The sequence below is a fragment of the Harpia harpyja genome, chromosome 16 (assembly GCF_026419915.1).
Source record: "Harpia harpyja isolate bHarHar1 chromosome 16, bHarHar1 primary haplotype, whole genome shotgun sequence".
NCBI lineage: Eukaryota > Metazoa > Chordata > Aves > Accipitriformes > Accipitridae > Harpia > Harpia harpyja.
Genome location: NC_068955.1, coordinates 4,612,855 through 4,635,154, shown reverse-complemented (window position 1 = coordinate 4,635,154; position 22,300 = coordinate 4,612,855). Strand labels below are relative to the sequence as shown.

Sequence of the window (22,300 nt, the reverse complement as noted above, 5' to 3'; positions counted from 1 at the left end):
CATGGCTCTGGTTGCAGAGCCAAACTGCAGAGCAGTTGGAATTATTCTTAGCACAGCTCAGCGAGTGCCCTCTCCATACTCTCCTAAACCAGAAGACTCAAAATTATCTGAAAAAACATTATGGGTCCTGGCACTGACACAAAGAGCAAGTAATATATAAGGATTACAGAAAGAGATATATGTTCATTCAAACTCTGTCCTGAAACAAACCTGATGTTTTTCAGAACAGCGAGTAGGAGGCAGTGGGGCAGTGGAGGCAGGCCTGAAGTCTTTGTCTGCAGGCTCAGTTAGGCAAAGACAAAAAAAAAAGCCCTGGACTGTGCAGAACGATCCACCTGAAACAGCCCCCCAGAATGATGAAGGACTTACTCCAGACAAACTCATCTGATCACTTGGACCAAAAGTGTTACAGAAACATGATGGGATTCAGAAAGTTCCAGAGGGGCACAGAAACCCAATAACACTTCCTGATCTCCTGCTGCCTGACCAGAGCACGGATGTCTGCGAACTACACAACCTCCATTCTCAGAACATTGTTTTGCTAAGGCAACACTGGAACTGCTAATTAGAACTTACTTAAACTATTTGGAAACTGGGGAAATAAAAGCATCCTGTATAAGGTACTTAATTCTACACATTCATAAAGCAAACACACAGCCCAAAGAGTTTTTACTGTCCCCTTTTCACAAATTTCACAGATAAAACTCTTCTGTCTCTCAGTCGACCATATCAGAAACTTCATGATAATTTACCTGCTGTTGCTGTTGATACATGGTAGTTTGCTGGCTAGGGAAGGGGCTGCCCGAGGATGTGCCTTGAGTGGAGAATTGATTGCCATAGGAATCATGTCTGGAGAAGAAACAGATGTATTACTTGTCTGATCAGATGCATGCTTCACTTTCACAGTCTCAGAGCTCTCTCACTGGGAAGAGCTGTTTGTGGCAACACCCCGCACAGACCTTTGCTGCTGCTGCTGCTGCTGTGGGTAGCGGCTGGGAGAGTACATCCCCGATTCAGGGGTCGAAGGCATGATGTTGGGCTGCGGAGTTCCGGTTGCTAAGTTGCCCTCAGGTCCCATGCCGGGCTCCGTCCTACATGGAAACAAAGAGAAAAGCCCCACACGTCCACTTAAATTCACCCTTGCTCCTCAGATGGAAAAGGATGATCAGTAAAGTCACAGTAGTGAAGAGAAAGTAATCATTTCACATGAGTGAAGCAAACCAGGATCTCACCAGGTTCAAGTACCCACCTCACTCTGTCATAAGGACCTCCGTAGGAATAATGTTGCCGCTGTCCCATGGCCATGTTACCCATCCCTGGACCTGCAGCACGATTGTAAGGGTCACCCATACCACTGTTGGGGCCCTGCCCTGAGGACATGAAGGGATCGCTTCCTGGAGCTGAAATATTGAAAAAAGGACCAATAAATGTGCCTACCTCCGCCTTAGAAAGAAACGTCCCATCTTCTGGGGAAGAAGGGCAAGTAGAAGGTCTCCTACAGTGCATTCCAGCGTACAGCCAGATACAGGGATTAGTACTCAAGGAGAAAAGGGAGAGGAGCACACAAAGGCTTCCTTACCTTTCCTCATACTGCTGTAAGGATCTTTATTTGGCTCATAAGACATGCGACCCATCATGTCAGAGGTATTCATGCTGGGCTGGTACCCTGGATTTGGAGTCATGGAGTTCCGTTTCTGGAACGTAGGATCACTACCATCTGCAAAGGCATCCTGAAGGCCCACTGAGTTACTCCTGATTCAAAAAAACCCACAGACACAGGATTATAGAGGTCCACAATGCTCCTCAGGATACTTTTCCCCACATGTTCCCTCTCGGGTGTTGCTATCCCCTAGAAAGACCACAGTCATGCTCCCCCAAGAGATGCATGAAGAACGGCCCTCCTACAATACTGTCCTCAGACCCAATCCAAAAGTAATGATTATTCACACACAGATGCAGAGTCAACAATGTTGCTGAGAGCCATTAACAAAGGAGCAAAGCCATGGAGCCCCACCAAAACAGGTACTCAAGTCTCCAGCCACCAGTAGTAATGTCCCAGAAGTGACCTCATGTTCACAGCTTGCTTCCAGCATAGCGGAAGAGGGTACAATGGTTTCATACCTGATGCCTGGCAAAGGGGGCATCTGACTGTGCGGCGTAGATGCTGGAGTTGGTGGCTTCAAGTCTCCTCCTTCTGCCATGGAGCTGCTGGTGGACTGAGGTGTCTGAGGACCCTGCATTGAGCCTGAACCCGCTGCAAGAAGAGAAATGTGGTGTAAGCAGCTCTGCACCCTACAGATGCAACCCAGAACCTCCCAGAACATCAGCCTCAAGAACAGAGAGCAAAGAGTCCTTCAAGAAAGAGACAGATGAAATATGGCCAAAAAAGTACAAGGAGCTCAACATTTCAAGGACATACTGGGCCAGACTTCCCAGAAGAACCAGGTACAGTAATCGAAAGCTGAGAGGATGCGTTCATTTTCATTATGCCTTCATTCTTAACCACATTCCTTTTTACACACCATGCCACTACTGTGGCACTGTGTCATGTTGCCCAAGCTATCTAGCTTCAAAGGTTGATGCTCTACAGTGCACCATGCGGCAGGGAATACGCTGCTTCTTGCCAAGTGACAACCACTGACCCATCGCCTTCGCACTCTTTCTACCCAGAAAGAAGGTGAGTTTTGGTCCTCTCCTGGAAGTCTCACAATCTTTCTAGTGATGGAAACTCCAGGACGCCAGCTGAAGTCACCAAGTAACTGTGAACAAGGCTCCTCTGTCTGCTCTGCCCTTCGAGAGGGGTTAATTCATGCAGGTTAATTCAAGCACCACTCCCAAGGATTCCTGGAACAGGGAATGCCGGAGATGCCGGATCTTTCACTGAATGACAAAACCTGTCCAGCAAGTTCCCTGGCTCTGTAGGGGTTGCTTTACGCTACAGTAAGCTTTCACCAAAAATCCCAGGCCGTCATGTGTAATCCAGCTGTGCCGTGAGTTCTAGGAGCTCTCCTCTGCCCCTGGATCGCTGTGACACTGTCAGCTCTCAGGTTCATATGCTCCTCACAGCTGGCAAGAGCTGAACTCTTAATTAATGTTTCCATTAGTTACCATCCCCAGCACCCGATATCCCTCAGCTTCAGCCCTGCTGGTTGATGAGTCATTCCAGCTATTCATTAAAATCCTCCGAGGTCAAGTCCAGGGCATGTTTGTTTACACCCCACCTTCCTGGCACCCTGTCCTCTTCTCCAGGACTCCCTCCCAGCCCAGGGAGGTCTTGGGAGAAGGAAGGGCAGAGGCAAGCTCAGCGGGGAGTTTCATTCATGGGCCCTCCCCGCCTTTCTCAGTGGCAGTTCAGCTCCACTCGCTTCCCCCAGGAATTCGTCGCTCCTCTTGGTTTGTAATGCTGGCATCGGCAGGAAGAGGCCTCGAGACATTCCCTGCGTCGCTGCCATTTGGTGTTTGTCCCCACCCCCTGCCGTCCCTCCCACTCACAAATTTACACACAGTTGGACCTGGGCCAGTTCCATGCTCTGGGAATTAAAACCCAACGGCAGACTGATTACGCCTCCCCAGGGACATGCTGCAGTTTGTGAGCAGGAACCCAAGAAGGTCTGCAGGAAACCCGTGCCAAGTGCCCACGAGGCAATACCCAGTCCACTCCAGCCAAGGCCTTTCTGTAAACACTTTTGGTTTTCGAGGGTTATGAATGCACACTGCATGGAAACCAGCTCCGGCAGCAAGAGCTCTATCTAGATGACTGTCCTGCAAGGCCTTTAGATGCTCTGCAGCCTCAAAAAGTGGTTAATGGAGAATTGTACAGTGCAATCCTCATCATTTACAAAGTTATGCAGTAATTAATTTGACAGAACAGGCTGAAATGAAGTGTAAGCCAACAACAGGTTATAAAGTCTGCAAGAAGAACAGAGCATGTGTGTCCGTGTGGGATGACAGAGCACTTCATCCAAATGATGGGACTTCAAAATGCCCCACTGTTGTCCACTTGCCTTTCAAACAGGGAAGTTATTCTCCGTAAGGGTGCTTTGCTGGGAGACAGACCTCTGTGTGTGCAAGTCTGGAGGACGCTGCTTCAGCGGGCCTCAGCAAGCCTCTGGAACAGTAGTGCCCACTGGGACTCAATGCTCCTTTAAGGCTCTTAAGCCTGGAGCCGGGGTTGGGAGAGCTATTTGTGTCGTGCCCTGCACCCTCAGTTCCTGCCGATCCAGGGGAGCAAGAGGGAGGAAGAAAAGCAAAGTGAAAGAGGAGCATGAACATGCTGAGTGATACAGCTTAAAAGGATCAGAGCAACCAACCATGCTTCACTGCTGCCTCTGCATATTCCTAGTTGCAGGAGTCTGGAGTAAGACAAGTAGAGAGAACAGTTTAAATAGAAAATACAGCACAGTCCTCACATAGCAGGAATCAAACCGGTGGACTAAGCCAACAGAGCTGCACAAATGTGCAGACTTTGGGATAGCAGCCCCGCAAATTCCTCCCGCTGATGTGCTGAAGCAAAAGATCACCTGTACCACAGCCCAGAAGGCAGACCCACGACCTTCACATAGCACCATATTAGCTAAAACAAAATAAAAATCGGTGCACCATCTAATCCATTCTGACAGGCACCTAGCGCTACAAAAAGTTTTCAGTGCCTTCCTAAAAGTCTCAGCCCTCTCCAAATAAACTCCAAATGCTCTTAACATCTTTGTTCCACTGCCTAGTATCTCAGGGGGGGCAAGAAAGAGGTTTTGGAAAGAAAGTGGGGATGGATTTGTGGTCTAGTTTAAGTGGAACTCAGACACCACTTTAGACAGAAGTTTAGTCTAATGACACAAAAGTTGCTTTGTCTTGCAGAATACACCAAGGTTGAAGCTACACTGGGACAGGTTTCCTGACTAGTGAAAAGACATGATTTAGTTCTTTAAAAAAACAACACTCTAACTGAGAGGATAGATAAACGTAGTTGCCAACAGAATAATCAGACAAGCATACTGTCGATCAAGGGCTTAACAGGGCTGAGACACAACTGCAGTACAATCTAAAAAGGGTTCATTATTCCACTCCTCAGGAGTGAGACAAAGATGATGCCAGGTTTCAGAACCAAAAAGGCTTTTTTTGCAAACATTACAGGAACATCAAAGCGGACAAAGTTTTTATTTCACCTACAAGAACGGGCTTCTGACCAGAAAGAGCATCTGAAGGTTTTACTTATATAAGACAAACTGGAAAACTGAAGCTGAAAGGGTTGGCAAGTTCAGCAGCAATTCAAGCAATGAACTCAATGCAAATGAGACAGAAATGATCAGACTTTCCGAAGACGAAAGAGTACAGCATGCACTGCTAGCCTGGATGTTTTCTCCTTTTTTCTTCTTTTTTTTTAATGTTAAACAAATCTGAATTGAACACTGCTTAAATATTCAGAAACTGGACCACCTCATCAAATTTGAAACAACAGTAGAAGTTCATTTTAAAGGGCCTGATTTCTAGAGCATCCAACTTGTAATAGGCTTACAATGCTCTCTGTCCACAAAGCCTCAGAAAGTCCTCACTGACTCCTGCTGAAGACAGAAAGAACTAACTCATGAGGAAGATGAGTGCACACCCACATCAAGCATTTACTCCCAGAAGGTGGCACTTGCATAGTCAAAATGAGCACAACTCTTCCAGCAAGTTCCCAAAGCTCAGCAATAACAACAAGGGCTGCTGTTAGAAGTGCAGAGATCACCTTGTAGGGATAACTCGAGACTTCTCTCTCCACCAGATTCTCATAAGGCAGTGATGTACAAGCAAGCATAGAGGTATGTGTATATAGGTATGTATGTATTTTTATGTTTTCCTTTTTCTTAAACTTACTGCAGAGGTGGGACACGCAAAAACTGAACTACCCCAAGCGACTTGACGTATTCCCAGTACCATTCACTCCCCCATTACAAAAGTATTTAATCTACACAACCAGAGAACATCTAATTAGAAACAGACATGGGGGCTTTGTGGAAGTTTGGAACCAGTCTGGCCCACAGCACATGGAGTCGGGCATACAGTGCCAGAGATCCTCTGGTTCAAACATTCATTGCACACCTTAAACCAGTGTCTAAACTCACCTGGAGATGGAGGTTGTATCTTAGTCTGAGACTTCTTTGAATCAGCAGCTGCAAAGATATCTGGAGGGGGGTCTTCACCTCGCTCAATCTTGCACTCAAAGGCATAGAGACACTGGATGTACTGCTTCTTCAAAGAACTAGCTGCACTGCTGGATGTGCCCACATTGAGATTTGTGGCTAACTCGCGCCATTTCTTGTTTTTGTTGACCTGCACAAACAAAGAAGAGGCTCTAAACTCAAAATCCCAACTACTTCTCCAACAAATTTTCTGGGGAGAAATCAACACTTCCCAGCTAACACAAAGGATGCAGTAAGGGCTAAGCAGAGCAGATACAGTTGTGTTCAAAACCCAAAACTAGTAAACCCTCTTCCCCACCTACAAAGAACTTTTGAAACAGGGACGGATTGCAAATCAAGTTAGTCACGAAGTCAGTTGACAGCCAGATGCAAAGACAAAGACAGTGTCACCAATCTTTGAACTGGACAAAACATGGAAAAAAAAGCACTTGAATTGAATCTCACTACAGACTGTTCTCAACCAGACAACAGGAGAGCAGACATTTGGGTCACTTAAAGGATGCTGGGTCTTATAAGCATTATTTAAAAAAATAAAAAGAAAATAAACACAGCTAAATGGAAAGTCATGGCTTACATCTAGCTACGAAGCTGACTTTAAATTGTGTTGCCCATTGGCTTGCGACTGCCAGACAGGAGGCAGCTCTGAATACAAATACCCAGTCACCACACTGGCTGCTGGACGCTCACCTGAGTCAATCCTCCAATCTCCTTCACTGAGATGTAGAGCCGGTAAAGGTCCAAGGGTTTCCTGCCTACTGCTGGGAGATTTGTCATGCCCATGGCCTTCTCTTCAGTAAAGGCCAGGTAACGATCTACCCAGATCTTCCTCTCAGGCTCACCACCCAGCTCATAGAGTTTGGTGATCTTCTCATTGGTTGTAGTAGAGGAACTGGACTTCTAGGAGAAGCAAAGAGATATCAGGACTGAGCAGCACAAAAGCAGCTAGTTCACGTCCGAGATGGTTTCAAAAAAGCAGTCAGATAAGAATTCAAAGTTCTGCTGTTATATTGAGAAAAGCTTTATATTAGACCTACACTAGTCTCAGACCAACGTCAGGCAAGTATTATTTGACAAAGGTATCACAAAACCAGCCGCTACTCAGGGAATTCATAGAGTATGTATTTTTAAAAAGTGAAGGGTTTCAGGAATGCTACAGAAACCAAACAAACCTCAAAGAGACTTTGCAGAGAGCCATCTCTTTAAGACATCCTTTGTGAGCTTGTTTGCTAAATATATGAGAAAACACCTAATCCAACTGCAAATGAGATTCCCCGTGGCTACTGCAAGTTAGTCTCTTCTCTTACCCAAGTCGTAGATGCCAGATTAAACTGTCACTAAACACTGCCAAGGAATAAAAATAAACATGCCTCAAAGAAAAATAAAGATGAGGCACCTGTTTGACGAATGTGTGCGAGGGGTCCCCCACAAAGACCATCTCTCTTCCTTTGCCTATTGACTGACAGAAGTGCAGAAATCTCGCTACCCAGATACGACATAAGCTCCCATACTGGTTTGCCATCACTGGCATATCAGGATCCAGGAAGACTGATGTGGAAAGGCATCACAGCAATTTCGAATACAAGCTTTCAGTTACGAAGTAGGAGTATCACACTAGTTCCTACACATCTGATTCACTGAATTGTCCGAGGGTCTATTTAGAGGTAAAACCTGTGGACCTTCATCTTGCCTTGCTTCCCCCAAGTCTTCTGAAGTAGTGCATAAGCATGTTAATTTTGCCTTTCACCACCTGGATCACACACACTCGGAGTAAAGGCAGAAATGGTTTTGGCATTCCAAATGCTTACTTAAAAATGAACTTCCAAGGTAGAAGTGAACTTCAAATCTGATGATGTTGTAGATGAACCCCTACACCCAAGACTGAGTATATTCATTAACACAAGATAATCCTTGAACAGCACAGACCAGGAGGACAGAACAACCCTATTTGTAGCTTCTGGCATCTCCTAGCCCAAGAGTATTTAAGTCCTTGTTCGTCATAAATAGAAAGGCAGGTGCCAGAACACATGAGCAGCAGTGAGAGATCTTCTGAATCTTCTCGGAGACTGCTGGTGGTACAGGTATCAAACTTGCAGAGCTTTTATTTTCTTTCAAGTAGCAAAAGAGGAGACTACGGGCTCAGAAACTGGTTTTTTGGTGGTTCTTTTGAAACTGGTAGCAGTAATGCAAAGAAAAACAGTCCCTGAAGAACTTGTTTGCCTCCCTCTTCTGGCTTTAACACAGGATTAGTTTGTTTGTGAAACAACAGTAACACTTTAGTGTACCATCTCCCAGCTGAGAGGTGGTAAGTGACTAGCTCCAAGTCTACAGGAGAAACAAACTCAGGTTTGTTCACACTTCTTTTGGCAGTTTCACTGTGGCAAGTGATATTTCCTAATATTAAGTTGTTTTTCAAGTGAAATTGATTGGTCCCGAAGGACTGGGAAATGCTCCCCTTCATTTCTGAACAGTTTATGAATCCCAGCAGTAAAACCCTCAATTGTTTGAATTTTCCTGATAAATCCTGAAGAACCTCTTGGAACCACTGCCACAGTTCAAGCACAGCCACGGCTGGACACATCAAGCATAATTCACATTGAATCTCCTTACACTGGGCACTTCAACTACATGATCTTTACCTTTACGCTTCTGATTCAAGCAACAGTGTAATCAGCTGTTTGTAGGATCTGGGGACTTGGATAAAGCCAATCCAAAAGGCACATCTGTTCAGGTACCTTCTCCCCAGTTAATAAAGGCAAGACTAGCCCACATTTGAAATGAGAACATATAAATAACATGTGCCAGGCATCTGTTAGAAATTCTAGATAAAGGCTTAAACAGGGGAGGACATGTGAATTCTAATGGAAGAGTCCCTTTCCTGGCCTTACTGAGGGCTAGAGGGTCTCTGTAGGGGATGGCACAGTTCAGGCTCCGCAAGAATACTATTATTAACATATGTGGGTATTTAGTGGTTTATTGCAAATATAGCCAGAGCCTACTCTAAAAACACAGATACACACGTTTCGAGACACTTACGTCTTTAATTACGCTCCAAAACATAACACATCCCAAAAGAGGATATCCCACTCACTCGGCACGCTTGTGAGTTAGAACCATGGTCACAAGTAGCACTCAGATCACATACTACTACAAGGACAACCATGCTAACAAGAAGTCTGTTCAGGGTGAGGAGGATGAATCAAAATAGCTTTCTCTCAGGAACCACGCTCACGACTAGACAGATGCACTGTTCACTCCAAGTTAACATGCAATGATTTTATTTCCCTGCATGCTGAAGAGGATGGGAGTCATTAAAAACAAAACCCAAAACATTTTACCTTTGACTTGGATTCTGCTTTTGGCGTCCCATCTGCCTTATTGTTCATTTTAGTTGCAGGTGTTAATTTGACATCCCCAAGACCCATCATTTCAGGGCTTGCTGCCATCCCTAGGAAGTTAAAACAATCTTTAACACTAATTCTCCATCCAGTACAATGAAATCAAGGAAATGCCTAATGGTCAGCACTGGCTTACCTGCAGAGTTGTTAGCCATATTCCCACCCATCGGATAGGGTGGGCCCTGGGGGTTTATCATGCCAGCCATGCTGTTAATTCCCTGTCCATAAGGAGGTCCAGTGCCCATCATTCCCCCTTGATTCATGTTGGGATAACCAGGAGGCCTAGAGAAGGCAAGGAAGAAACAGACACTTACTCCAAATACTAAACATTAAGATCTTGTCTTCCAAGGAAGCAGGTTTGCCAAAAGAAATCTTCTACAAAGGAAGCGGAGAAGTGACTTTCTCCAGCTCAATCTTCCAGCAAAAGACCAAAGATCAGGTGCTGTTTTAAAGCTTAGCAACCCTAGAGCCTAAGTCTCATTCTCAAAAGGGGATGCAAACCATTTTAAAAGAGTGTCGTGGTTTAACCGACAAAGAGGGACTTCAGTTCTGAACATTTTCACCCTCAATCTTGTTCTGCTACATCCCCAAACTGAACTTCAATTCAGTTGTTAAGTTGCCTTTACAGGGAAGAACAGATATGCAAATAATGCAGCCCTGTGCATTTAAGTGAGAATCCATTATTTGTATAGATGAACAGTGTAGTGCTCCAGCCACATTTAATGATTTTTCTTTCTTTCTTTCCTTTGTGTTACCCATACAAGCTACATTATTTTACCTGTATCAGAAAACCTCATACACAACTGTTGCTCAAACTTGTTACTCAAAGGGACAGGCTTTGATGCCTTTATTGGCATTTGGGAACTTGGCCTCTTGGCAGTCATAGGTAACATCAGACAGTAGATTGCAGAAGCAGTCCTTAAGTCAGCATAAGGAACACAATGGCCAGTCAGACAACAAATATATCTAACAGCTTTACTGGGGGAACCCAATTTATAAGCAGGTTCATGGCTCTCCTGGCATTCTGGTAGGCCACATACACCTACTCTGAAATGTGCAATAAAAAAAAAAAAAACCAACAAAAAAAAACCCCAAAAAATCCAACACCAAAAAACCACCATCACAGAAAATAGTTGCAAAGTTCAGTGCTGAATTCCAGCTCCCTTTCCCACAGCTGCTCATCAAGGCCCTAAAAGGAAGAAGTTCATTACACTGGACAAGTAATGCCTTGGTTCAGACAAATGCAGCTGGATGGCTGTCTGCTAGATTTATGGGTTTTACCACACACGCAGCATCTTTTAAGCCACTCATGTAACAAAGACAACCAGAAAGGGAAAACAACTGAAGGGATGTGAGAGTTAAATAGATTTCACCTATGAATATTAAAAATTCCCTAAGCACGTCATTAATGATGTATTCCAACACAGTGCTCGTGCAAGCTTTATGCTCTTCCTTTTTTAACACTTAAGATTGATGAAAAAGTCTCCAAGAAGGGCAAACCTTCAAGGTAGTGTATGTTCAGTATTACCTGAAATTTGGGTTATCCCATCCACAGCTTTGAAACCTAGATCTGATATAGAGAAGGGACTTTAACAGAGACTAGGGGCAATCTCATTTCTTACCTGTTCTGGATGGAGTTGGCAGCAGCATGCATGGCGGCAGCAGCCGCTTCTTGTGCTTTGCGATTCATGCCACCTGGTGGGGGGCACATGCCTGTCCCCACCTGAGGTGGCATATTCGCCATGTTAGGTCCATAAGGTCTGTTCCCCATGGTTGCATGGCTCATCCTCCCTGGAGGAAGCCCGCTGTATGGCGGCACACCAGTTTGCCCATGCATCTGGCTCCCTGCTCCCATGGGGTTCATGCTTCCTCCCATTCCTGGACTGGGGTAGTTGGCATTGGACATAGCATTGTAGTTTGGCTGCCTGGGATAACCTCCTAAGGAGATAAAAAGAGGGGAAGACAACATCATTCAACTAGTTAGTTTATGAATCACCATAAAAATCTTCTATCAGCAAATATTTAAAGATCACTAACAGAGATGAGGGGGAGTGTTAACACCTCAACAAAAAGTCAAAGTACTTGGATATAAGCCACATAAAATGTGTTTTGACATAGCCAAGTAACAACATCGATTCAAAAGCTGCCTGAAACTCTCCCAAACCTCAACCAAGCAGAGTGAGCTAAATGGTCCAGGACAGAATGTAAAAAACTCACTTAACCCTTTCCAAAACACACAACACTCAATTTTCTTCCTCTCCAAAGGGAACTGGCCCTTCTTCTCTATTACACTGGATGCACGACCTACACCTTTTTAAACGAGGAGGAGGGATCCTACATTTAGAAGTACGACTAGCCCCAAAAGCAACGTATTTCATCGATCTCAACATGAACAAAGCACAGTTCCTTCCAGCTCATAAGGAGCACACTGTTTTGTATTACCCACATATTAAGAGGGGACAAAGAAGAACAGTTTATCAAAGACAAGATGTTACAGTCAAGAGAGGCCTTTTGTATTTGCTCAGCTCAGTTCCCACCTGGAGGAGCTGACTGTGCCTCACCTTGAGGTCCATACTGCCCACCCTGCGGTCCATAGCTTCCCATGGAGTTCTGCTGGTATGGCCCCATTCCAGCGTGCATCTGTCCTCCAGAAGACTGACGGGGAGATAAGGCTGAGCCGGGCTGGGGTGAGCTGTACTGGGGCATCTGAGGATTCCTCTGCATGTAACCTGGTCACCCAGTGAATGGAGCAGACAATTATTAGCGCAAAGTATCCATAGGTGCCACTGGACACACATGTTCTTAGGTAACAGCAACCCCTGGGACCCACTAACAAAATCCTTTCAGCAACAGCCTAGACAGATTTTTACAGTGGTTGCTATTAAGGAGCCAGTGTTATCTGCTAAGGTAACAGATCCAATTTCCTGTTTTAACCAGAAAAAAACCAACTTAGTGTCACAGGAGTAGACGGTACAACTCTGCAAATCCTAGGGGCTTCTTGTTGGTGGTTTTTTGTTTGCTTGTTTGTTTTCTCAGGGTGACAACTATATACCTTCATCCATGAGAGCTGAAATTTTACACACATTTTCCCCCACATTAACCTTATTTTCTTAGGGGGAAAAGGCACACAATATTGTTGCAAGCACCCCTCATTTTGAGCTTAAGGTCATGGACCTTGGACAAGCACTGTTCACAGAAAAGTGTGTCAAAAGCCACAGAAAACATCTTACAAGCCAAACTACTAGCTTGGATGGAACATGAAGAGGCTGAACAACCAGTAACAGTTGAATTTACTACAAGGTGCCTAAACGCTTGCAACTTATAAACTTGGGGTGGCTTTTAAATGCTATCTCACCATAGAATCCATCCCATCAGGCCAGGTAATTTTTAGTCACACATCTAGCTTTACAATTACATCTTTTAACTCATGTCACACACCTCGATCTTGCGCTATGCTTGACTGGTTCATGGAAGGATGCATGATACTGTCTGACTGGCCACTGGGCGGTCGGGGTGGCATCTGATTGCCTACACCGCAAAAAGGAGAGTGGTTAATTACAAAAATTGCACACCACAAAACCCAGGATGCAAGAGTATTAAATATCAGAACTACAAACAACTTCGGGAGAAGAGCACGTTAGCCACAGTGAAGAAAAACAAGAGCAAGATCAGTCACATTAACCCAGCAAAATGACACCGCTGGATTACCAGCCATCCCACCCATCTTACTGCATCCTTTAAAAGTTACAGACATTTTAAAGCAAACAAATGAGATCACAGGACCTCAATAACCACATACTACTGACACTGGCCAGTTCCTCCCCACCGGCCATGTTAATTCACTTTCCAGCTGCATGAAGCAGCCCCACCAAAAGATCAACACGTGAGTAGTGTTACCTGGTACTGCAGCAGGTGAAAGTGGACCAGAGCGGGACTGAGCAACACTAGCTGGAGATCCAACTGGGGATGGGGAGGGTCCTCTGATGCCTGGCAGGTGAGGAGAGGTATGTGGAGAGAAAGGAGACTGAGCTGGGTTACTCTGCTCTCCTTGACTGCTGGAAATCCCTGATGTGCTTACTCCAGGACTCAGGGCTCCTTCTGTACCCATGGGTAGATCATCTATTGAACCAGACAGGTCCTGCAATACACAGAGAAACAGATCAGGCAAAAATAAAAAGACATGGGACTGTTCTCTCACATACCACTAACAAAGAGTGCATTTCTCCCTTAGGCATACTACAAATAGAAATCAATGAACTCTGTTCATGCTATTGTCAGTAATGAAGGCTGCTGCAGACTGAGGTAACTGCCAAATGTGTCTTATCCTGCTGCCTGTCTCTGAACCCAAGAGTTCCCTAGCTGGTTTGCTGAATGCTTCCTGATGGTCCAAGCAACTAGCTTATTCTCCTACTTGCTTCTTTTAATTCAGTTTAGAGGCAAGAAATTAAAGAATGCATCAACAATACAGGTAAAACTGCAAACAGAAGAGACACTCCATGTGATCATGGCTTGGAAGAGAAACGTGGCTCAGCCTCTGAAAGACAGAAAACTCCTGCCTCACCATAATTAATTCATAAACCTCATATGAGCTGGGAAACTACTCACTTGAGATGGATAAAAACAAACTAAACAGAGATTCAAAAGAAAACAGTAAAATACTCTTCAGGGTTCCCACTTCCCTTTCTTCAAAGGTAGCAAAAATTAGCAGTTACAGTATCAGCCTATGAAGTTCAGTTTTTCTTGAAGGCAAGGCTAGAAAATGCCCTTCCTACTGCATGTATCCACCCTGAATAAGAGAAGCACGAAAGGCCTAAGAAAGTTGAAACCTCCGATCGCCACAGTAGCGACTGCAAAGCAACAGCACCAAAAATCAGCTGGCAAGTCTGAAAAATGGGGATACTTCCAAGAAGGTGATGTGCAGATCCAACATGCACAATTGTGTTAGCTGTTTGATAATAAGGTGCATCAGCTATTCAGGCTTGGCCTGGAATAAATGAGTAAGTAACAGTCCAAGACAGAGTAAGTGGTGGCACATTTGAACAGAAAGCTGGCAAGTTATAACTATTCCAGTGATTAGATAAAATCTCTGCCAGAGATTCAAAGGATCACAGCAGGTGAAGAAGCGGCAGACCAAAGCTTACCAGGACTTCACCTATCCTTTGTAAGTCCTTCAGAGCAATCAACCCTGGATCTGAAGCGTTCTGGACTGAGCCCTGAAGGCATTTCAGATCCAACTCCCTCTGCACAGAATTCAGCTGACCAGCATGAACAGAGCCAACCTCGTTTAAAACACCATGCAGAAAGGCTGAGCCAACTGATAAATAACTTGGACACTCCGGTCTCATTTACACTGACTGGCTGATGCCTTGTTTAGCAGCAGTTCGCATAACATTTTCCCAGCTCTGTGTAGCGCGGAAGGACCTCAGACACAAGATACTGCAAACTTATCAGCCTTCAGAAGCAAGCAAGAGCCCTATCACTCTGTAACACCTGTTTGCCAGGTGATGTGTGAAAAGGTTCTGACAGCATGTTCCCATCATCTAAGCTGGAGAACAGTACATCACTACATCCTAGGAAGTGGAAAACTGGAGTTACAGAAGAATAAAAAACGACCCGGGAGACACCCAGCCACCTCATCACACTTGTTGGATAGACAGTGACATTCAGAAGGACAAAGGAGAGAGTTGGGCATCAGCTGCACCACATTCAGTTGCCTGCTGCAGTAAGGCAATCTTGTCCATTTTAACAGTGGAATTTGATCAAAACACTTCTAACAAATGCTGGCAAATGCTACATTTGAGCTGAAAACGCCAGTCACTTGGTGGGATGACTTAGTGCATAGCACGTCCTTCCTCCCCTTCCATTACTGCTTCTGTTTGAGAGATCATTTCCTGCACGACAGTCTCAGAGGTGCATTTGCTTACTGCTGAAGTATTATCTTCCTGAGAAAAAAAAAAAAAAGAGCTTTGTTTTATTCCAATGAAAGCTAAAAAACTGCAGAAAAAGCCTAAAAATAGTGTCTAAGAGCTCTTGCAATTTTCACTACCTTCCTATTGTAACATCAAAAGCATTGCTGCTTCATGCAGCTACTCAGGTTTTTTTTTTCCCCGGACAACTTTGACAAACCCCACATTCCTACTGTGGAAACCATCTGAAGTGGGAGTAAAGAGACAGTAGTTCCAACATTTTGCATTAAAAAGCATCAACCAACACAAACAATCAAGAGCAAAACACTCCTCTCCCTGGACTCACTGCATCTAACTTGAGCCACTGGTATAAGATACATACATAGATTCCCCTCCCTCTAAGTCAACAAAGGGATCAGAATGCCCAGAAGCCAATTCAGTCAAACCTAAAACTGGATGGAAATACTGGTGTTACCCTTAAACACATTAAGGTACTTCTAGTCTGAATCACCAAATGCATCCAAACACTGTTTTCATCATCACTGAAATGGAGACCAAAACCCTTTGCAGCTTTAAAATCCTCACCACCATGAGTTTATGCAGGTACAGCATTTTAGAGCAGTTAAACCTTCAGACCAGAGGGGCAGAGCCTATAGCTACTTAGGTGAGAGATTTTTAGGCAGAAAGGAAAAAACACATTATAAAATGTACACCTGAGGCAAAATACTGGCATGAAAGGACATATACAGAGCAAGCGTGCAAGGTGAAATGTGAAAGTTTCCTTCCATTATCAGGAGTGTAAGTGACATGCTTCTCCAAGAGGCAAAAGAGAACATTTGCCTCCAGGATCTGAGGGGGTCACTGTCTGCTACTTGGTATGAGCAATATTCATACATAAACTTGGCAGACTAAGAGGGTATGACTTGGTAATGCCAGGCACGAAAATATCTGCAAGACATAAAATGAAGCAATGTTAAAAACTGTTTGAAAATTAACTCCTAAGTAACTAGATAACAATCTTTAAAGCTGATGTCTTCGACCTTGCCTATGCATCAAAGCTTAACCTAAGTACTGCAAGTCATTTAAAAACATTCAGTTTTAATTAAGCAGGTTAATACAGGGTAGACATGCGAGCGAGGGCCCCTCTGCATTGCTAGCATACCATCACAGACCTCACATATAGGAAAAGTAGGCCTTCTAGCTATAAGACTGTGGATCAGACTCTCAGATCATCAGTTTAAATAAGTTAAAAGTGAATTACATGGCAACCTTTCTTGGATGTTAGGACATGAATTGAAACAGGACCATAAAAATCAAGTAACTCATAAAGTTACTTTCACCGCTAAAGATCTGTAAGTTTTATGAATTCCAACAATAAAGCCATTTCCCAGCAAAGAAACGCTCTGCCAGCACAGCAGCAGCATTTTCTAAGTGTGTTATTCAGCAGGACTAAGTTTCTCAGAAGTGAGACTCCTGCAAGGGAAAGGAGAGAAGCAGGGACTAGAATGCCTAAGTGCAAGCAGCTGATCAGTAAGGAGCTGTTTTCCACCTATCAAGTTATTTTCTCAGGATGCCAACCATCAAGGCACAGAGTGGGGGTTTTTTTAACTAAACCTAAAGGACACCCTCCAGCTCTGATATCCCATTTACTTAAGTGCACCACAAACTAGGGGAAAAAGAAAACCCTCAGTCTCTCTACAGACTGTTTTAAGGACAGCCGTAGCAGAGAAGCCTTTAAAAAAAGAAAACCTTATTGAAATAATGGAGACCTGCTGCCGTCAGTGGGTTCTGGATCAAGCCCAAGAGGAGAGGGCCAGTGAGGTTTTATTTGCCTCCCACAGAGCATCAGGAGACCTGGAAAGACACAGCAGCACCAGGAGAAGGGCTCTCCTCTTCCATCCTCCCGCCAGCACAGCCAATCGAGCCGAGACAGGAGGTGAGGCTTGACAGCAGTAACTCTGCCAACTTGAAGGAAACGTCAGGGTCTGGAGAATTTCCTCACGTGTTTCCAATGTGTTTTTTATGCATTTTATTGCTCATCTGCCATGCAGATCAAAAACGCTGGAGGGATTCCAACTATTTCACACAGAATCTCACACTCCAGGCTGGCTGCAGCCCCAAAGCCTGAGTTTCTTCACTTGAAATACTGCCCAGTGTTATTTTGGGATGTGACCTGATAGCGGAAGCCCACAGGGACCCTGAAACGATAACTGTTCCAGCTGCGATTGGTTGCCCAGCCCTCACTGATGCCAGCATGGGTTTGTCAGTACTGCTGACAAACAAGGACTCAGCAGCTAACACCTTCTTTTCACACCACAACAAAACCATGCCTGAAATCACACAATCTGGTACCCAAAGGAGGGGGCAGGGGAGTTCATCTATCTCAGGGAAAGGGTTGCAAGTCCTGGCATGACCAACACAAGGGAGCCAGTTAGTTTATGCTGGAAACAGCAAGGTTTCTTTTATATGAAAAGAGGAACCACCATTTCACTATCTGATACAAGCTCATTTGTTAAACAAACATAAAAGATGAAACAACAAGAAATATTTAAGATCAAGGTAACAAAACCCCAGAGGAGAAGAGATTCAAGGCTCCACTCTGGCCCATCCCACTGATCTGGAAGAGCAGAAAGACTGACCAGAAAGCAAATTGATCTCCTCACTGGGGACTGCAGCCTTCCTCTACTACTCCCCTGCCCATCCCCAACCTAAGTGCATATGAAAAGTGTGGGGGAAGAGGGAAGGAGCGCAGTCAGACTGTAATGATTGTAGGCACTATCAGATCACTAGATAGCACTCAAGGAAATTATGATCTGGAGACGAGCATGTCATGGAGCTTATAAATTCTGTAAGGCCAGTTGTTTCCATAAAGATGCTTACAAGCAAGACCACAGAACAATGGCTAAATTTATTCCCCGATTCTTTCTGAAAGGGAAAAAGCCTCTTCATTGCTTCTGACTAATTGAAACACCTACTTTCTATTGCAATTTCATTTTCTCTGCAGTTTCTTTTCCACTCATTCAAGAACTATCAACACTTAGAAATCACAAGCTTGTCCTTTCCTTCCCCTTTACTTCCACACCCAAAATACCTCAATCCTCTCTATCACAAAAATTACACAGCTGACCGACAAGCTAGGATCTCCCTGCTATTTTGGGGAAACGGATAGACCTATTCCTCCTTCTACAGTACAGACAACTGAATCTTGCATCTTATGCTTCACAAAGCACTCTATCTCATAATACAAAGCGGCCTATAGACCTCACCGTGCTCAATTTACACCAGACTTACAGATTCACATCACATCCAAGATGACACCTTGCAAAGCCGACTTGAGATTGCCACATGATGTGACAGAAGGGTCTGGAGAGGGCTCTGCAGCCTGCCACAGCCTTCCTACTTACTGTATGCCACTTCCAGATTGCTTCCCCAGTAGAAACCAGAAGTTGGAGCTGGGGAACACAAGTTAAGCTACAGTAGAAATCCAGCTGATACTTTTCATCGAGAGAGAGTTATAAACTAATTTGGAGAAAGTCTTTTCTTGCTCACAAATCAAAGAGTCAGAATGGAGTTTTTCAGTCTCCAAGCTGGTCCAGCTTACTGGAGGCACACTGGAAAGGGCCCACACTCCTGCAAGCCCTGCATCACCACCAGCTCAATTTCGACTGCCATGCTTTAAAATTCTGACAAAATCCATCAGCACCTACCACCACAAACACGAAACCCACTGAGCGCTGGCTCTCAGCATTTGGTAGGCAGCTGCAGGCTCACTGAACACCCTGGGTGGGAATGTAAAGACCTACCATCACCATGAGAAGGAAGTGAACTATTCCAAAGCCAAAGCAGATTTCCAAGTCCTGTCCTATCCCAAAAATATAGAAGTTGTCCCGGCGAAGACCACCATTCACCTCACTCTGCTCTTCTACCATCGGTTATTGTGCAGAAGATAATGAGTCCATCTTTATAAAACCAAAAGCACCTTCTAGATGCTCATCATTCTTGGTGCACGTATAGGCTGGACAAGAGACAAAAGGGAGGAGGAGGAAGGATGCATGCAAGATGTCTCTCCAATAAAACCTCTCGCCACATCTACAACATTTCTGGAATTTAAAGTGAAGTAAAAGATGCTCTTAACGCTCTGTTCCTGTGTGCTCTGTACCCTGTCATACTTTGGGAGGAGTGGGGTAGAAACCAAAAATACGTATTTTTAAGCTGCCAGTTTACCTGTTACTGATTTTGTGTTCATACATGTGCGGGAAGCATGTTCATCCACATTCCCAAGCTACCCAAGATGACTAAAGACTAATCAAATACAACCAAAGCCTAGCAACACAACTAGCAACACAAGCTGGTGTCCCCTTGACCGCATACAGCTTTCGTCCACTGCCACGTAGCTCTTGCCTCTACTCTCCGAGGCGCTGAAAAGTTTGGTTTTACTTTAACAAGGAAAGATGACTTTCTCCTGGCATAAGAAACAGGGAATGCCCAGAAGGAAGATCACTGCCACACTAGCACAAGCTGCACAATACACTTCTGTGTTTTATGAAAGCTTTCTAAATTCTGGCTTTGCCTCTTCTCTTACATCCACTTCAAAATGGGACAAGATCAGCGATCAGAAGGAACAAAGGGATTTAATTATGCAATGAAATCACTGGGTTTGGCCCCTCAGGTATGTCCCTGGAAGCTCAGCCTCTGATCTGAGCAAGGACCACATGTGAGCAACTAGAAACGAGACAGTTCTCAGGTTCTGCAGCAAGCTGATTTGGAGGAAAACCCAAGATCCTGGTTACAAAACTAAGCATGCATAAAAACCTTTGAGTCCTATTACGTGCCACTTGCTCATCCAAGCAGTCCTTAGGTAAAGGAAATAAGTGCTAGACTTTTACTACTTCAAGGAAATAACACCTGCCCACTAAAACAAATATCAGGAAGGTAACACTATCAAGGCTTCAGCCTCTGCTAGATGGAGTCCATATTCCCTTCCCTTATGAGGAGTTTAAGCTCCTCTCAGGCTTCGGTGCTGACAATTACAAACCTAAGATGGGGACTAGAACATGCAAGAGAGATTCGTGCAGTTTCCTTGCTCAAAAAAGAAGCTGAAAAGCTCATTCTTCCAGGCTGGCTTTAGACAAACTGGTAGAAGCTGCTGGCTCTAGCTGCACTGCAGGAAAAAGAGCATTTGGAAAGGAGGCTGTCAGGAGGAGGGGCTCAGTGTCACACAAGAAATTTTACTCTGATTGCAAAAATAAGCTGCTGTTCTAATCCACCTCAGTAAATCTAGGTAAGTCTGGTTGTTTGGCAGAAAGCAGGTACAAAATAAAAAGGGAGGACGACAGACGGAAGTGCTGCTGGCTTTACTACATTCCTGCAACGGGAGACCTTGCAAAACAGCCAGCACTGCTACCGCAGCAGCCATTGATTTTTCAGAGGTCGATACTCCACTCCCACAGATCTACTCGGCAGGAGCTTTAATCACATCTACTGCTCCTACCCTGTGCTACCCCTCCTTCTCTTCCCCCTCCAAATAAAATTTAAAAAAAAGGAGAAAAAAAAAAATGGAGGGGGCAAGGGTACTTTCTTCCCCCTCCAAACACTGAGCAGACTAACAAATTTCATATTCTCAGTCTTTGGAGACGAGAGATTCAAAAGCTGTAGTTGCAGCACAAAGTATAGAAGGAGCAACATGATTCATCCACAGAACAAGATGTCGCTGAAGGGAAAACTCACGGCATGGAAGGCCAGCATTCCCACTCGGGGAGCACTGGGTGCCAAGCTGCTCTGCAGGACCCTGGGAAATGCAGCAGCAAAACTCTCCACAAGAGAGTTTCTGTTTAACCCATTGAAAGCCGCTCAGCTTCTAAAAAGCATTCCCAGGTTTATCTAAACATTGAGACAACATAAAGTATTCCAAGCAGCAGGGGTAAATGCTGAAGATTTGCTTGGCAGAGTAGTGTCACTTTGGCTAACACAGAAGTTGGCCCAGCCATCTAGCAGCATTATTGCCACACAAGAGGACAAAACCTCCAGCTTCAACAGTAACACTGACCCTAAAACAAGTTGCAGGAAAGAAGCATGGAGGACCCCAGGCACAATGAGCAGCAACATCGCAGCAGCATCTGAGGATGCTCTCAGCAACGCTGAGTTTATAGAGGGTGTTGGGGATGCAGGGGGAGCAAGACGTACAAGTCAATCACAGCCATCAGAAAGGCTGGTCTGACACCAGGCCTTGGGAAGGCAAGTGCAAGCGAGAAACTAGCATGGGTCTCAGATGACAGACCACAAGCTGTTTATTTGAAGAGCTTTTGTTTTTCTTCCAGAGGTTTTTAAATATTCTACTTCAGTCTGAAGACAAACCCCAGATCATATAAAACGCTAAATCACGTAAGAGGCAGGAAGCTACCCTCTTTATGGCCAGCCATAGGGATATTCCAATTCCCCAGCAGTGCTTCCTCTGGAAGGCGCTTTCCAGTTTCCGATGTGTTCAATTTAGACTCCAAAGCATTTAGTCATCTCAGCATGTGATTATGCCACCATGCCAACCACAGGAGTTAGGGTGGGCAAAGAAATGCAGTAAAGGCAGGAGTCTGAAATAATTAAAGAGGCCCCTGTTCAGGCCAATACTTTGGATTTTAAGACAACTCAGCTTTTAGTATTGTTATCAGCCTCTTTGAAACAATTAAGAGTGACAGAATCAATTTCTAAAAAAGTGGAAGGAAGATTTTAGGAGAGAATAAGATTTCTAAGGTATCAGGTATTTGCAAGCCTGATGAATCTGGCAGTTTCCTCACTGGAAAAAAAAAGCTGCTGTAGAGACAGCTGAAAG

The 22,300-nt window shown here is 44.6% G+C and overlaps 1 protein-coding gene across 2 annotated transcripts in view; it reads right to left on the bottom strand.

Moving 5' to 3' along the window:
- The window catches only part of ARID1A (AT-rich interaction domain 1A), a 61,337-nt gene that overhangs the window by 5,804 nt on the left and 33,233 nt on the right, over positions 1 to 22,300 (bottom strand). Inside the window, exons 5-17 of one of the 2 annotated variants that reach the window (XM_052810485.1) lie at positions 13,469 to 13,709; positions 13,010 to 13,099; positions 12,133 to 12,300; positions 11,194 to 11,509; positions 9,708 to 9,853; positions 9,512 to 9,621; positions 6,864 to 7,073; positions 6,099 to 6,306; positions 2,122 to 2,254; positions 1,580 to 1,752; positions 1,250 to 1,400; positions 960 to 1,091; positions 753 to 849 (exon numbers count right to left, since the gene is read on the bottom strand). In XM_052810485.1, coding sequence (XP_052666445.1) covers positions 753 to 849; positions 960 to 1,091; positions 1,250 to 1,400; positions 1,580 to 1,752; positions 2,122 to 2,254; positions 6,099 to 6,306; positions 6,864 to 7,073; positions 9,512 to 9,621; positions 9,708 to 9,853; positions 11,194 to 11,509; positions 12,133 to 12,300; positions 13,010 to 13,099; positions 13,469 to 13,709 — 2,175 coding nt within the window. The remainder of the gene's footprint in view (positions 1 to 752; positions 850 to 959; positions 1,092 to 1,249; positions 1,401 to 1,579; positions 1,753 to 2,121; positions 2,255 to 6,098; positions 6,307 to 6,863; positions 7,074 to 9,511; positions 9,622 to 9,707; positions 9,854 to 11,193; positions 11,510 to 12,132; positions 12,301 to 13,009; positions 13,100 to 13,468; positions 13,710 to 22,300) is intronic. The other variant, XM_052810486.1, reaches the window with a different exon arrangement.